Source organism: Vollenhovia emeryi, unplaced genomic scaffold, assembly GCF_000949405.1.
Source record: "Vollenhovia emeryi isolate VEMERY1.0 unplaced genomic scaffold, V.emery_V1.0 DF939168.1, whole genome shotgun sequence".
Taxonomy (NCBI): Eukaryota; Metazoa; Arthropoda; class Insecta; order Hymenoptera; family Formicidae; genus Vollenhovia; species Vollenhovia emeryi.
The window spans coordinates 876,444-892,358 of record NW_011967198.1 but is presented as its reverse complement, the minus strand read 5'-3'; the positions used below and the strand labels follow the sequence as shown (position 1 = coordinate 892,358).

At 45.5% G+C, this 15,915-nt stretch overlaps 2 protein-coding genes across 8 annotated transcripts in view; one reads left to right on the top strand and one right to left on the bottom strand.

Annotated features, from left to right (window-relative positions):
* The first annotated feature begins 526 nt into the window (after positions 1 to 526).
* Positions 527 to 1,894, top strand: LOC105564145 (U6 snRNA-associated Sm-like protein LSm8). Its single transcript, XM_012016316.1, has 4 exons — positions 527 to 779; positions 853 to 893; positions 1,363 to 1,490; positions 1,714 to 1,894. Exons 1-4 carry the CDS (start codon positions 749 to 751, stop codon positions 1,802 to 1,804), a joined length of 291 nt encoding a protein of 96 aa, XP_011871706.1. The 5' UTR covers positions 527 to 748; the 3' UTR covers positions 1,805 to 1,894.
* A 1,347-nt stretch (positions 1,895 to 3,241) lies between these two features.
* Positions 3,242 to 15,915, bottom strand: part of LOC105564143 (protein suppressor of sable) — a 14,221-nt gene continuing 1,547 nt past the window's right edge. Inside the window, exons 2-9 of one of the 7 annotated variants that reach the window (XM_012016309.1) lie at positions 14,678 to 14,981; positions 7,625 to 8,006; positions 7,158 to 7,380; positions 6,639 to 6,988; positions 6,256 to 6,469; positions 5,845 to 6,152; positions 5,520 to 5,727; positions 3,242 to 5,318 (exon numbers count right to left, since the gene is read on the bottom strand). In XM_012016309.1, the coding sequence (XP_011871699.1) occupies positions 3,493 to 5,318; positions 5,520 to 5,727; positions 5,845 to 6,152; positions 6,256 to 6,469; positions 6,639 to 6,988; positions 7,158 to 7,380; positions 7,625 to 8,006; positions 14,678 to 14,721 (3,555 nt within the window). In that variant the 5' untranslated portion in view covers positions 14,722 to 14,981 and the 3' untranslated portion in view covers positions 3,242 to 3,492. Of the gene's footprint in view, positions 5,319 to 5,519; positions 5,728 to 5,844; positions 6,153 to 6,255; positions 6,470 to 6,638; positions 6,989 to 7,157; positions 7,381 to 7,624; positions 8,007 to 8,303; positions 8,527 to 8,786; positions 10,490 to 12,780; positions 13,127 to 14,677; positions 14,982 to 15,138; positions 15,816 to 15,915 lie in introns of those variants that run through there. The other 6 variants (XM_012016311.1, XM_012016310.1, XM_012016314.1 and 3 more) reach the window with 6 other exon arrangements.

Sequence of the window (15,915 nt, the reverse complement as noted above, 5' to 3'; positions counted from 1 at the left end):
ATGTATCGAGAAAATGTATCGGAACAATAATCGTTGTTACTTAAATTCTAATTACTAAGATTCGAGATTTTACCTCAATAGTTGGTGTATACAAATGTATTATTTCTAAATTGCAAATCTTCATTTACTATAAATCCAAAAGAGAAGTAAAGCACACCGCGCTTCGAGAAAACTAATCGGCATCGTGGAAAAGATGCCTCAACTATTCGATATTAACGACATTCGCGCTGTTAACATCTCTTTTTTTTTTAGTTTAAAATTGTCTAATGTAGAGATGACGGGTAATATTTTGCATAAAAATATTTCATCTCCTCACATTATAACATAAATACATAAAAAAAAATTATTTCTTTTACTCTTTATACAAAATACAAACAATTCCCTATAAAAACTGTGTGCAATTGATCTATTCCGGCTAAATGCCAGATAGAAAAGAGTGGATTAAATTTGTCAATTCAAATTTCAGTGGGAAAATCATAAACATGGCGAACGAATCAGAAGCTGGACACCGCATGTCCAGACTCTGATCAAAGGGTCTCTAACCAACACTTTCGTCCGTTTCGCTCGCCACCCTTCTCTTTCGTTTTACACTCTTGGGTCTGACCTGACGATCACCCGGTTTATTTGTAGTTCGCTATAGTTCGCTGTTGGTACATAAGTTGTTAACCTTCGTTGAGAGCCGGCGATTTGCTAATGTATTTATGTGCCCTTGTATTAACATTTAGGCAGCTGCACGCGACAACAAATAATGGCGTCAGGTCTGGAGAGTTACGTGAATCGTATCCTTTTTGCATAATTTTACGTTCAACATTCGAATGTGCGAGGACTATATAATCCTAAATCATTGCTTAGATACTGTTTCCATTATCACGTCGGACGGTAGGAATTTCATCGTAAGTACGCAAATTCGCAGGATCGCGAAAGCACCGATGCATACGTATACCGTTGTTGCACTGCAATATATAATTGCGGTAAACGTAATAGAGTTTAACGCTGTGTTTACACTTGTAACTTGGCGTTACTGAATGTCAGTACACTTGGAGAACACTTGAACAGTTTTCGATATTGAAGTTACACTTGTTGGCAGCACGTAATTATATAGCTCGGTTTTTCAAGCGGATTATAACAGAGTTATGCGATAACAATGAACATTTCCAAAGCTCCTCAATTCTCTAATAACGCTTTCAGTTTTTGCAGTGCAAGAGACTAGTCGGTTCTTTAACGATGTCTCGTAGGCGTTTGCATTTCAAAAATTTAGCCATGCAATTGCATTTCTCCAAATAGTTTTCATATCGAGGGCTGTATCTTTTATATTCGTTGGAACGACTCTCGGCTTATCTTGAGACTGAACTCTTGTTTCAGGGAACGCTGAAGGGTTTCGATCAAACTATCAATATAATACTGGACGAATCACATGAACGAGTATACAGTACAACGCAGGGAGTAGAGCAGGTTGTCCTGGGTTTGCACATTATCAGAGGAGATAACGTGTCAGTATAGCTACCTGAGATTAAGCGTACACAGAGTAGTTTGGATAATCGTGTTGTAATATACTTGCTCCTTTTATTATTACATCAGTGTTTGTCGCTAGAAAAATATAGAAAAATAATTTCGCCTCGCACTAATATGCACTTATACGAAAATAAATATTTAACATAAGTATCTCGTGAGAAAATACACGCATTACTTAATCGTGGTATACTTTCTTTTCAGGGCGATAGTAGGAGAGTTGGACGACGAGATGGACGCGAGATTGGATCTGTCGACAATACGAGCGGACCCCTTAAGTTCGATCATACATTGACGTGTGTACCTGAAGTTGCGATTGGAATGGCCCGTCTGCCCTCGTCCAAATTTAAAATAAAACACAATCGCGAGCGTTAGAAAAAAAAAGTAATACAACTTTTCATACAGGTCGTATATTGTACAAAAATCTTTCATTCCTCATATATATATATATATGTGTATATATATATATATATAGACACGTTTACTATGTAATTGTATTTTAAAAAGTGCACAGAGTTAATACAGCGGTATGTACATCATTGAGACAAACCGAAAACTTTTGTTTGAATCAACAATTCTCGTCTGTACAAAAATCTTACTATATATATATTAAATATATATATAATGATAGTAAACTTTACAAATGTAATTTCACTTTATATCTATATAATGTAGTAATAATAATAAACAAAAGTATGTAGATTAACATCGAATAAGGTTTAATTCAGCGAAAAGCGTATATATCCTTAGATTTATCTTAAAGGAGATACGTACAGCTAAAAATTTCTGCCTTGTCGCAGAGTATTACCATTTTATGTAATGCAGACACGCAGGTCTGTGCTACGAAAAAATGAATCAATGGAGGAGATAAGTAATTAACCTGTGCATTTTGAAGGTGTGCAAGAATACAAAGTACTATATATGTTACTTGGGCATGTCTTGTATGATCTCAAGATGAAATTAATTGAAGTAACACCGGAATCGACATACACTCGCGCACGACTTACCCACGTTCTTCAAAGCGTGGAAAAGTACTTGGTTACATACATCTTATTTTGCAAAATCGGTATACATTAATGTCTTTCTTTTACAAAATATTGCAGTTGACTTTAGAATCCTTACAGCCCTACGACACGTTAGTGTCATGTATGTCGATCTACGAATCGCGGATACTAATCTGCGAAAGAAGACAATGCCTGTCTCGCAGACCGCAGACGTTAGTTATTTCTGTGGAAGACAACAAAATTAAATTCAATCGCCTCTATCAACATTCGCCTGAGAGCTTATCTACTTGTTTATCTCTGATTGATTATTTCGGCGAGACTTACGTGTGCTAAGTCTTTTCGTAGAATCTATTTATTGTAAACGAGTGGATACACATTCTTCATCATCTATGTATAAATATTTCTTACATTATAGACTTATACGTTACACGTCTAATTGGTATCCTTGAGAATTATGTGACGAATTACAAACTGGAGTGATGAATCGAATACGTTCGGAGTGTGGGAACACCCTAATTCGTACGTGGTGGTATAAAGAAAAATTGCACGCGTTACGACCTTATCATTCTTGCAACTTAAAAATTACGTATAGCTGTTGCTCGATGATTCCTAGTTTTACAAGTCCTCGATCTACCGATCATAATCATCAATGAACGTGCAGCATCAAATATTTCTCTCGAGTAAATTCTACAGATTTAATTTTATATAAACCAAAAATGTATACACATATAGATAGAATAATAATTTCTTGTAAAGGGTATTTATAAATATTTACATGTGAATATTTTCACAAATTCATAATAGATCTGTAGATCTATGTAAGAAAATGTCTCGATATCGTACCATGGAAATAAATTGGAAAGACTTCAAAGTATGCTTCTGAGTGCACTGCGTGTAGGCGTAAATGCACGCGAACTCTATCGCCCGTGAGAATTATCATCATCAGGTGCTCACAGTTTATTTCCCCTAAATACACCTTTTAATTATTGGTCACCATATTGGTCCTGCTGCGATTTCTCCGGCGGATACGGCCGCCGCGTTGTCTGCTGCCCCAGTCGTCACCTCCCATCGGGGGGCCAAAGTTGGGCCCGTTCGATCCGTTCGGACCGAATGGATCACCGCCGCCACTACCACCGGGTCCAAAATTATTGAAGTTACCACCGCAGGGATAAGGTGGCCCTCCTTCGTAATTGTCCGGGCCAAAGTTACCCGGTGGTCCAGGGCCCAACAGCCCGGCCCCGTTGTTACGCTGCGCGTTGAAACGTGGGTCGAAATTCATCTGACCCTGAGGTGGCATCGGACCGGGGGGCCCGTTCATGCCCATCCCCGGACCGTGCGGCATGCCCATGGGCGGCATATTCTGCGGCGGCATCATAGGCCTCATCGGACCCATGTTACCCATGCCCATCGGATGGTTCGGACCCATCGGGGGACCCATCATACCCTGAGGCGGACCGGGTATGCCGGGTCCACCGGGCAGCGGACCTCCAGGCATGCCAGGTCTCACCTGCATCCCACCAAGACCCATATTAGGTCCCATTGGCTCCATCGGTTGCATCCCTTTCGACATCATCGAAGCATTGGCCGTGTTCTGCGAGGATGACTGCTGACTGGAAGCCGCCGCCTCGAGAGTCTTCCGTCGCGGATCCGAGCGGACGCATTGCGGCGGCGACTTTGGTGTGTCCTGCTTGATTTGCGGCGGCGGCGACATCGGCGAGTCAGCCAGTTGTTCCGGCTTGGAAATACGGAAGATCTTGCGGAGGCGCGGATCGTACTTGACCTGTGCGTCATTCTTCGTTAACTTGAGACCGGTGTAATCCGGCCTGGGTATGTCGACCACATAGACCTTGTACACTATCGGCGGATGCGACGCGATACTCGCGTCGATCTCGGTGCACGGTATGTGCGAGGGCGCCGGCTTGAACGGCAGGCTCAGTATCTGCCGCAGATCCACGTCAGACTTGACGCGTAGATCCGTGTCGCCAAAGTCGCCGGATTGGAAACGCTGTCGGAAGTCCATGTCCTGCCGCCTGAGATCTTGATCCGCTCTCGTACGGAGATCGGTGTCCATGTTCGCGTCCACCGCGGTGATGCCGGAACTGTAGATGCTTGTCTCCAGCCTGAGAGGCTTCTGCGACTCCCTCTTCGCGTCGGAAGATATGCTAGGACTGCTTGGCTTTTGCTCGACCTCTCGTCGTTGCCTAGGATCCCGAGACATTCGTGGATCCCTGGACACAGACACAGTTGCCGAACTCGGACCTGGTGATCGCCTCGGACTCGACGTCTCGCTATCCGTCTTCGTATCTTGTGCCGATTTAGCCTTCGACACGTCTTGATTCGAGGTTGCTGCTTGCTGCGTCTTGCTGCCCGTGGAGCTCTGAGCCTTCAGGGTGGAAAGCAACTTGGATACCTCGGCGCTGATATCGATTTTGCTGAGATCACCTAATTTATCCACAATAGCGGCCGGCTGAGGTACGTTGGATACTGATGTCGCAGGCTGGAATTCCTCCTTGATAACGACATTTTGTGTCTTCTCGACTGGCTCGATCTCGTCTTTCGAACTATCCACTATAGTAAGATTACCCCCCTCGTCGTCATCGTCATCATCATCCTCGTCATCCGAATACCAATCTTCAATTATCTGATCGGGATTAGGTGCGTCGGAATCGTTGTCCATATTTTTCAAACTGTCCTGAGCCGCGCGTTGCTGCTGCTGTATTCGCATAAACAATTCTTGCGCCTTCTTTGGCAAGTTGGGCGGCACCGTCTCGTGTTCATCTAGAGAGGTATCCTGACATTGTTCGCCTGTTAAATACAGATATAATTGCATATTATTTATACGCACAATATTTCAATTATATTAATAATAAAGAGTTTGAAAGCAATATATATACACAATATATCATAATAAAGAAAACAGTATGACAGCATAAGTGAGTAAAAATTAAATCTTATAACATATTAAATATAACTAAAGAAAGTCACAGTGAGATAAACAGCTCTTACTTAGTTCGCTACCAAAGAGCTTTCCTTTTTCCTTGTCCTCATCTTCGGTTGGCACTTCAATAACGAGTTCCGATTCCTCATCTTGATCACTCTCGTCATCGTGTTTATTTCTCGTGAGACTCGCTACTTTATCAGCTATACTATAAACGGGTGGTGGTTTCTTTGCATTCAATAGCTGCCTCAAGTCAACATCTTTTCGCTTTCTCTGCTGCAAATACAAGAAATATAAGTTTCATAGTAATTGTGCGAGTGTCATATTTTTAAGAATTTGAATTTAGCTATAACTAATCATAATTCACAATACTATAAACTCGGGCAATTATACCTCATCCACTATGTCGTCTTCCTTTTCCACATTCTTCGCAAGATTTTCTCTCGTCGTTTCAGTTTTGTTTGACTCTGCAGGTTTTTCGGTATAAAAATCTAAAGGCGCTGCAACTATTTGCTGCTGTTTTTGCTGCTGTATGGCTAAACCTAACGCAGCGTTTGGAAGTTGAAGACCAAGCTCATTTGCTGACTGCAATAGCATAACCTGCTCATAAGGAACTCTATCCTCGTCCGAGCCCCATCGCGTCTTCTTTCCAGAAGGTTTTCTTTCTCTCATATTAGCTTTTTGCTGATTCGTTTGTTCGTCTAGTTAATCAAAAAAGCATGATTTTAGTATAAGAGTTTACACAACTAACAAAGTAATATCACGTTACTTCGTATACAAATTGATTTGTTAAAAGAGGATCACCTTTCTCTTCTTTTTCATCGGTCTTTTCTCCAGGTACTGATAAATTCAATTCGAAGAGACTAGGAATCTTTTGATTCGTTGTATCTTGACCTTGAGCCAGAGAACGTGCTGTGTTATTTATCATTAACATCGCACCCTCTCTACTTAACCTTGGAAAATCGCCAAGAATTTCCTTCGGTGCGGTTTCCAAGTGTTTCAAAAGAATACCTTTTACCTGAACATACAAAGAACCATTTCAGTAAGATCACTTTCAATAATAAATTTAATATAGATAACTCGTTAAATTTTTTATCAGCGCCATATTTTCGTAGCTATACTTATATACTGCAACATTCTGTTGTAAACTAACGTAATTTATTAAGTTACAAAATCACAATGTGTACCTGCTCGTTCAAAGGTTGATGAGAGAATTTACAATTGTCACCCTGATTGCACTTTAAACCAGTATGGAAGAACTTGCAAGGAAAATCATGATGCATGTAGAGGCACTTGTCTCGTTTCGCACAACAATCCATAAGATAGAACTTGCACAACTCCATTTTTCTAGGTGGCAACGCGTTATGCGAGAATGGACACTCGTCCCCTCTGTGACACTTTCCTTGCATATAATATACGCATATCGTGTCCATTTCCTGCGCGTGATCGTTGTTCTGCGGACGACGACCATTTCGGTCATTTCGAAGCTGGCCCCGGGTCTTGTTCTTACCGCGTTCGTTCTTGCCACCGCGACGCCCTGTTGTAAACACGCAAAAGCGTTAAAGGTGATGTAACGTAATCATAATAAGAATCAATTAATTACAGCGCCAGCAATTTTAACTATACAACCATGACAAAATGAGGTATGCGATACTTTATCCATGCGATGCATAATGATATAATTGAGAGAAATGAGATCTCTGTACCTCCTCCTCCACGTCCGGCACCGCGTTTGCTCTCGTTTTCTCTGTGTCGGTTTATGTTGGGCCTTTCCTCGAATTCCGCATTGGTGTCAAAATTCTCATGCTCGTTCGTACGCCTGGGAGAATTGTTCTCTTGGGCGTCCTTCCTGATGGGCGAAGCCCCCCGTACGAACAGCATCTCGTCTTCATCCTCATTCGTGTTCTCGTCATCGCTCAATTTTCGCTTCTACAAAACGTCGCAAGACTTTAGTCGCAAAACAGACGCAGCCCGTGCCTTTATTCGGTGCTGCACCGAGCAAATAATGGGTCTGGTCTTTTCAGAGCTGTACTTGGCTGCGCTGCACAATTTTTATCTTTCTCCCTCCGCACCGAGAAGAGAAAAGATAAACTATCAACTAGCGCAGCCAGTTGAGCTGAGAACAGACCTAATGTTTAATGCATCGAATAGAAACTGCGATATTTCTGTATACCTTCTGCTCTTTACCACGATCCTCCTCTCTCTCCTCGCGTATCCTTTTCCTAACTTTGTTCCTGTTGTTCTTGTTCTTCGCCTTGGGCTCCTGACTCTTGCTGCTGTCCTCCTCCATCGCAGCCTTAATAGCCTTCTCGACATCTCCAGCCCAGTCCTCGGTCGGGCCCTTGTACTTCAAGAACCGATCGTGCTTACCAGCTGCCTGTGCAGCCTGTGGCTTTTTGTTCTTGTTGAACTTTGCATCAAAATTCTTATTCTTCGCAGAGTCTGGCTTTGGTGCTGGCTTGGGAGCCTCCGGTGCGTCATTCGCCGCACGGATGACTGGCTCGTCGTCCTCGTCCGATGGGATTTCTCCATCCTCCAAATCGTTATCGTGGCTGCTGCGCATCAAAGGAAAGAAAGTCAGAATAATAAGACGGGAAAGCATAGAAGCGTCGCAGACGTCTCGCAAGCTACTCTCGATTCTCATATAAGCTACCCTTCGTGTACTAATTCATCTCTTTGGGAGCAACTTCTTACGCGTTACGTTTACTTCCAAGCAGACATTAATACGCGACAATTGTTCAATTCAATACAGGCAGGGCGACCGACTCTCGTGTACAATCATGTAGTTACGAATCCCTCCATTAGAACAAGACGCCTTGGCTCAACGATTGCAACGACGACCGCTGTCATACTCGGTTCCTGCTTTTGACGCTTTTCCGCGCAACGTCATCCCTCGTTTAGATACAAACTAATAAAATATATACGCAATATCGCGTCACTTTACTGAAATACAGTCGTGTGCGTATACACACATACACACACGTGCGTGCACACACGCGATACAATTGCGGCCCTCGTCCGCGCGCAAAAAAAGATTATCGGGCAAGCGTACACGCGGAAAATCGGTCTAGCGCGGGGCGGGATCTACGTTTTCGTTCTCATGCGCCGGCATATCGTTCGGTCATTACTGCTAATACGAGATGAAGCAAGATCTGATGACGCTCGTCTCGGGTTACACGTCGGACACACATCGGCGAGACGCGGTCAGATAAGGATCAATCGGCGTGACGGTTGCGGCGCAACTCGCACGCGGGTCCTCCCGAACCGGGGACTCGAGCCCGCGCCTCATCGGCTCGTACGGGAAAGAGAACGCATCTCTCGACTTATGTTATCACCTCATCGTAATTCATAATAGCCTTGTCTCGGACTATATCACGAGTGTATGGTGGTGGTGGTGGTGGTGGTTGGTAGTGATGGTGGTGGAGCGTGTGCGTGCGTTTCGTACGTGCGTGCGTGCCTCTGTCTGCCTGCGTGCGCCGCGGCGGGCTAAAAATGACGCCGGGGCGAATTCATGAGGACGGACTCGCGATTGTCGCCAAGGTCAAATTGATAGCGCAAGCAGTCATTGAACAGGTCGGCGGACTATATACGTCGCGCGGAGAGGACTCTCTCTCTCTCTCTCTCTGCCTCTCTCGTTCCGCCGCGGGAGGGGGAAGGCTCGGAGCGCGCTTGGGCTGGAACGTGGCGGCGCGCCGCGGTTACTGGTCGTGCCGAAAACATCGAGCCGTCGCGGAAGGAAAGGAGGACGCCGGCCCGAAACCCCGTCGGGGCTTTACGGGGTTACGCGACGTTCGGCGAAGCGACACGTCGGGCACCCGGATCGATCCGAGCCGAGATACGGCGGGAAAGCGGGCGAGGTGCGCGCGCGCGCGGCTACCAAACTGAGAATCACGGCTCCGCGTGAATGCGCGCGCGCGCACGACCTCGGTCGTGCGGATGCACGAAGGGGAAAATGCGACGCGATCGCGATACCCGAGGATGGCGACGTAATGGCGATGCTCCCGATTTCCGGCAACGCGGAGGCTGTCGATTTCTGTCTTGTCCGTTGATGACGCGAGGCGTGGGCGGCAACATAGCTTTTGCGTAATTTGGGGAACGCACTCGCGGTCTCGACTCCCCGGATCTTTCAGCCTGGAGCTCGAGTCTTGAATTCATTCAGAGAAGAAACGTGCACGGAGAGAACGATTTCTTTGAATTTAATAAATTTTATTGTATCCGAAGAAATTTGATACTTGGAATGGTCGAAACAAATCAATGTTTGAATTAGAAATAATATATATATATACATATATCTTTGTCAGAAATAAAATATTTGTTTGAAACAAAAGGAATATTCTCTTTAATCTAAACGATATTGTCGTTTCATTCGAACAACATTATCGTTTTATAGAAAATATGTATGCATACGTATTTCTTCCTCTACATTGGAATTTTTCCTTCATTAGAAGACGAAAGATAAACACTGGATTGGTACATTATGTTCAGCCATAATAAAGAATATGATCATTAAATGATTAAACTGCGTCTACTGATGCGGTCGCTTGGCTGCCGCACACGTTTTTCTCTATCGGATGATTTCAAGAATCGAGCCCCTGATCTACAACGTGCACTTAACGTCCAGCAACACTTTATCCTGTAGCTAATAAATACGTTTAAAAAGCCTTTGCAAGTTGATAAATTGTACACGGCCGAACATTGTCGACACACTTTTTAAGCGTTTTGATTTGCTTATATAAAATGGAATATTTTTTGATGCAAGCACATCGTAGATCAGGCTTTTCTCTCGAAAAGGAGAAGCGATTCGCTAGATTTGCGCGGCAACGAACACGCGTGCCTATGAAGCCTAATCTTCAACGTGTTTTTTGCGTCTAGAAACATTCTACTTTGTAGGCAATAAATACATTCTTTATTATGACTGAACACAGTGTACACTGAGAGACCCATTTTGTTGAATGAAACAAAATTTAGTTGGAAAATTTGGTTATATTAACACACGTTTTGGTTGAGTGAACATGCGCAGAATCCTTTTACAATATTCAACTAAACGATTCAGTCAACAAAATGATTCAATCAAATTATTTCGTTTCATTCGACAAAAAGGGTCTCTCAGTGTGCTAATTCAGTGTTTATCTTTCTTCTTTTAACGAAGGAAAAATTCTAAGGCGAAGGGAGAAAGATGTATGCATATACATTTGTTTTCACATATTTTCTATCAAACGATAATGTTGTTTGAATGAAACGATAACATCGTTTAGATTAGAAAGAACCCAGACAGCACACATGTCTAAAAGGGGCCATAAAGATATCTTTAAGACACCTTTTAGACGTACATGTCTAAAAGATAACTTAATGTGCCTTAAAGATGCCTTTTAGACATTTGTGCTGTCTGGGAATATTCCTTTTGTTTCAAACATTGATTTGTTTCGACCATTCCAAATATCAAATTTGTTTGGATACAATAAAATTGATTAAAACCAAAGAAATCGTTCTCTCTGTGTATTTACACCCAAATTTGAGGGTAAATTCGGACAATCGAGTGTTAACACTCAAAAGTTGAGTGTTTTTTCCCGTAAGGGTGCTAGTTATACTACGTTTTTATCGGACACGGGAGAGACCAAAGGGCACAGGTGCAGAAAATTCTTGAAGCGTTTTGCCCTTTCTACACCCGAGAATGATCCCGCTTGTGGTTCACCCGAGTGGAGAAACTTATACAGGCATTTTAGTATGTGCATCATACTAAAGTATAATATAATTTTTATGATTTCACAACGGCCCGTATTCTGAACCCTCTTTTATCAATAAAAGCGCCTCTATAAAAGCGCGCGGCCAATCAGAAGGCTTCTAGAGGCGCTTTTAGAGGCGCTTTTACTGATAAAAGGGGGTTCGGAGTACGGGCCTGCAATTTTTAACCGCCTTCTCGTGTAGAAATGGCACCTCGCAACGAGAAATGACTAGTCGACCGATGTCGAGTTCGACAGGGTCGATATCAGTGTCAGTTCGACGTCGTTTCGACTAATCATTTCTCACTGGGCTGTACGGAGATTCTGTAACTTGCTACCCATGCTTTTTCGGTATCGTTAACTAGCGACAGCCAATGGCAAAGACGATCTTCGAAAGAGGCACAGCTTTCATGGGTTGTTGATCTAGTCACCGAAAAGCCTCGATAGCAACCCAGTGAGAAATGATCCGACATCGTTTCGACATCGATCGACTAGTCACTTCTCGCTGGGAAGTTACAGAATTTCCGTACTGAATCCACAAACGGTCTCGACACGGCGAGTTTTGTCCGTCTATTTACTCACTCGAATGACACTAGCAAGATCATCCTAAAGTCTGATCTAAAATGTGCTCTTTACGTTTGGAAACGCTCTATTTTGCAGCCAATACATAAAAAAATTAACAACGAAAGAATGTGAATCGCCAATAGTTGATTAATGATAAGATGAATTGTTAGACGACTTTAGGCTGGCGGATGGTTTATTTATTTAAATCCGCCGTTTCGACCATACGAGTCCTAATGTGGTCGTTACATCGGATGGACGTGCCTTCTAACATAGTTCTCCGAGTGATGCCCAGAGATGGATGTCAAACCTCCTGTGTTTTTTAGTTTAATATCAATGACATAATATTATTGTTGAATTCCTTGAGCAGGACCACAAGCCGTGTGGTCGAAACGTCGAATTGAAACAAATAAACCATCCGCCAGCCTAAAGTCGTCTAACAATATTCTTTTTAACGTTACAAAAAATGTGCGCGAGTTGACAAGTTGTACCTTACACATTGTACAACCGTACAATGTCGATAAATCTATTCAGCGTATCGCAAATCAGCGATTTGCTTGTACAAAGTAATAGAATTTTCTAATCGCACATTGCAGAGTAGACTTCAAGATGTAGAAAGGACGCTCGCGGTTACGCGAAATGGCCTGCACGGACCGACGTCGACCGAGGTGTCGACGGTGGTCGAACTCACCGGGGATTATCCGCTGCCATTTGTAAAATCGTCCATTCCGCAAAGTATCGATCGATTACCAAACTAACGTTACAGGTCGCCGCGAGGGACGGCGGTTCTCAAACGAAAATAAAAGAATTGGAGTTGCCTTACCGCTCTCATCGGGTTATCATCATTTCATCATTATTCATCATTATCATCATTATCGTCATCATCAGATCATGATCATCAATAGCATTATGACGAAACGTCATAACGCTGAAGTCATAGTAGCATAACAAGCCGTAGGAACCACCACGTTCTCAACGTCGTCGTCGTTGCAACATTGTCGATTTTAAGGGCGGCATTAAAGCCGATGATGCCGAAGGAGGACATTACGCCGAAAAGCTCTTCGCGTGTCGATTCCCGTTCATTGAAGAGTATCACCCTCTCTATCGCCTCCTGCCCGCCGAGCGTTGCGTGCGTATGTGCGTGTCTTGTGTGTTAAGAGGGTAAAGACTGAAGGTCTTCGGACGCGGGCGATTGTTCTGCCGTGGAAGCGCGTATCTGTTCGTGTATGCGTGAGATTTGCGTTATACAGAGTGACTCGGATATATATCGCTTTTCACTCGTCGACTATGAGAATAATCTATCCCGCGGAACGAGCGAGGTCTTTCTTCTTTAATCTCGCGCGACTGGCCGCGCTTTCTCTCCGCGATCGAAATTCAGATTGATCTCCCACGCCTCGATGACCGATGGAGCGGAGTTTCCGTGAAGCGAAGGATTGTCCGCGTAACAACCGGGTTCCGGTTCGTCGACTCGCGTGTCCGCGAAATCCAAAAACTCTCTTTACTGGGACCGAATGGATCTTGAGGCCGAATCAGACTAGCAATTGTCGACGCGAATTAGACTGGGATTGGCGATTGGTCCTCTAGCCAATGAGAGTCGATTAGATCGCTGGCTGCTTTGCTCACATTGGCTAGAGGATAATCCAACCAATCCGATCCGATCCGAGTCGGCAATTGCTAGCCTGATTCCGGGCCTTTACGCCCGGTTTTTCATTTTCCGATTAACAGTTAACGGGAAAATGAAAAACCGGGCCTTGATAATTTGCAACGAGATTATCGGCGCCACGTTTTTGCCGAGGAACAATTCACTTCGATCGGACAAATTGCGGGGGCTCCGTCGAGGCGGCGCGATATATCCGAGACACCTGATACGTGGCATATACACCGTGAGAAGAAGAATCAACGGATCCCTCCGTGTTCACTTCGTCCTACTTATACACGCGTCGTTGTACGCGCGGGCGTAATCGATCTCCCGTAAGGAGGGAAGAAGAGTCGAAGGGAAGAAGACCTAGGCGATCGGAAGCGACCCGGAAACGATCGATCCGTAGCTACGCGGCGTTCCACCGTTTCCCTACTCGGGATCTTCGTTCGCGAAGCAGATTGGACTCAAAAGGGTTCACTCGTCCGATCGGAGAACCCTGTTCTAGAACGTTTTTAGATAAAATTTCGATAAAGCAATGCAAAGTTCTCGCGATCTCGCTATCCGAAGTATTCCGCCGGTTGTATTCTATAAATAAAAACAAGCCCAAGTTGCGCGCGGCAACACTCTTCTCCGTGTATCTGCTTCTCTCTCTCTCTCTCCCCCCCCCTCTCACTTTCTTTCTCTCGCCAAAAGTGCACCCCGACCTAATTCCGAAAATAGTCCGCCGGGACACCCGCGGGATCGCAATCGGCCCTCGAGAACAATCGCGGCGCCGTATCGACGAGGATTGCGGGACAACGGCCTTGACCTCCCGTCCACCCCGCTTCCATGCGGGCGATCGATTCGCCGTGTACCCCGAAGGGAGAAAACTGAGCGATCGGACGGGCGCCCTTTTCCGCCCCCTGAGAAAATTCGGAGAAAAGCTGCGAAGATCGCAACGAGACGCGAAGCGTTATTTTATGGAGGAGGCACGTCGAAATCGAACGATATCGCTCTCTTTCCGTCGGTACGATGAGGGAGGGGGGGGGATGCGTCACGAGGAGGAGGGGGACGGAGGGGCAGAGGAGCTAGAGATATGCGTGTGTCTGTGTGCGTGTTATGCGAGGTGTTTGCACGTATGCAAATGTACGTGTACGTCCGTATAGGCGTATGCGTCCGTATGCGTGAGCATGATGATTGCATAGTCACTCGCGAACAACTCGTCCTTCCTTCGCCTTTCGTAGCCCACATTTACGGCCGGCCGAGGCCCGAAAACCGACAATATCTAGCGAAAGTGTTACGGTAGTATATAGTTTAGGAGGCAAACCTTTGGATCAGAGTCTCTGCCGCGGAAACACTCTCTACTGCCATTTTCGCTTTCGGTTCCGCAAGATCGAGCTCCCTCGATCTGTCGCGCGTTATGCGCTCCCGGTGGTACCCCGGTGTGACGTACCCGAGTTTCCTATATCAAGCACTATATGCGGCCGTCCGGATCGGCCGGAGACGGCGGATCATACGATCGATTCGCCCGACCACACTCGACAGGTCTTTGCTCCGGCGTAATAATCGCGTCGCCCGTGCGCTAGCATTTGGGAGAGCCTGAATAAGCGCTCCGCATACGTGACTGTAAACTGCAAAATGATTGATTCTTTTTCGATTAGCTCTCTTTTTCTCGCTTGCTCCGTCGTGCCGCTCTCTCTCTCTCCCTCTCTCTCTCCTTTTCTCCCGAAAACGAACGTCTCTGGGCCCCGGAAAAGCAATTTTTTCTTACGTCTCGGAGAAACTTACGCGTTTTCCTCTCTCATTTTCGGGGTCGCTTTGTTACATTCTTTTCGTTTTCTCTGCCACAAAGATTCTCTCGCGTATCATCGACAGGGTTTTGCGTTACAGAGGCAGGCAAGCCTTTCTCTCGGAGGTCTTTCTCCTACGAACTGAATAGACGCGTTATACCGTGCACTTTTCCCGGCTGGCCTTCCACCCTCGGTCTCCCTCTTTCTCTCCCTCGCCGAGGGCGGGATACCAATCTCTCTCTCTCCCTTTTCTCCTTCACTAGCGAAAAAATCTCTCGCCCCCTCGCGCGGGTCCCTCTTTCCCCGAGCTCAAGTGAGCCGCGCGTGAAAATTGGAATACGGTCAGATCGCGCGAGCCTCCTTTCCTCGCCGTCGCCGCGAGTACGACGTCATTCGGGCTGACGTGGCAGCGTATGGCTCCGACCCAGCGACGAACGCTCGTTCGTGTGGGCGTCTCTCTCTCTCTCTCTCTCTCTCCCGTGGCGATTATCTTTTTACCTACCCACCCTGTCCGCCTGGCTTTGCTTGCCTTGCCTGTGTTTGCCTGCCCGTCTGCCTGCCTGCCTGCCCCCCGCCGGCCTCCGTTTGTGTGTCTGAGTGTGACGTCGTTGCGTGTGCGACCTCGTGTGCGCGCGCGACGTGTCCGGAACGGAAGTGCGACGCGCTGAAAATGGGAACGCGCTCGCGCGTGCGTACTCGTCGTCGAGAACCCGCCGGAAAACGAGACCCCCCCCCCCGTCCCGAAAAAAAAGAGGGAGAAGAAGAAAGCGGCTCT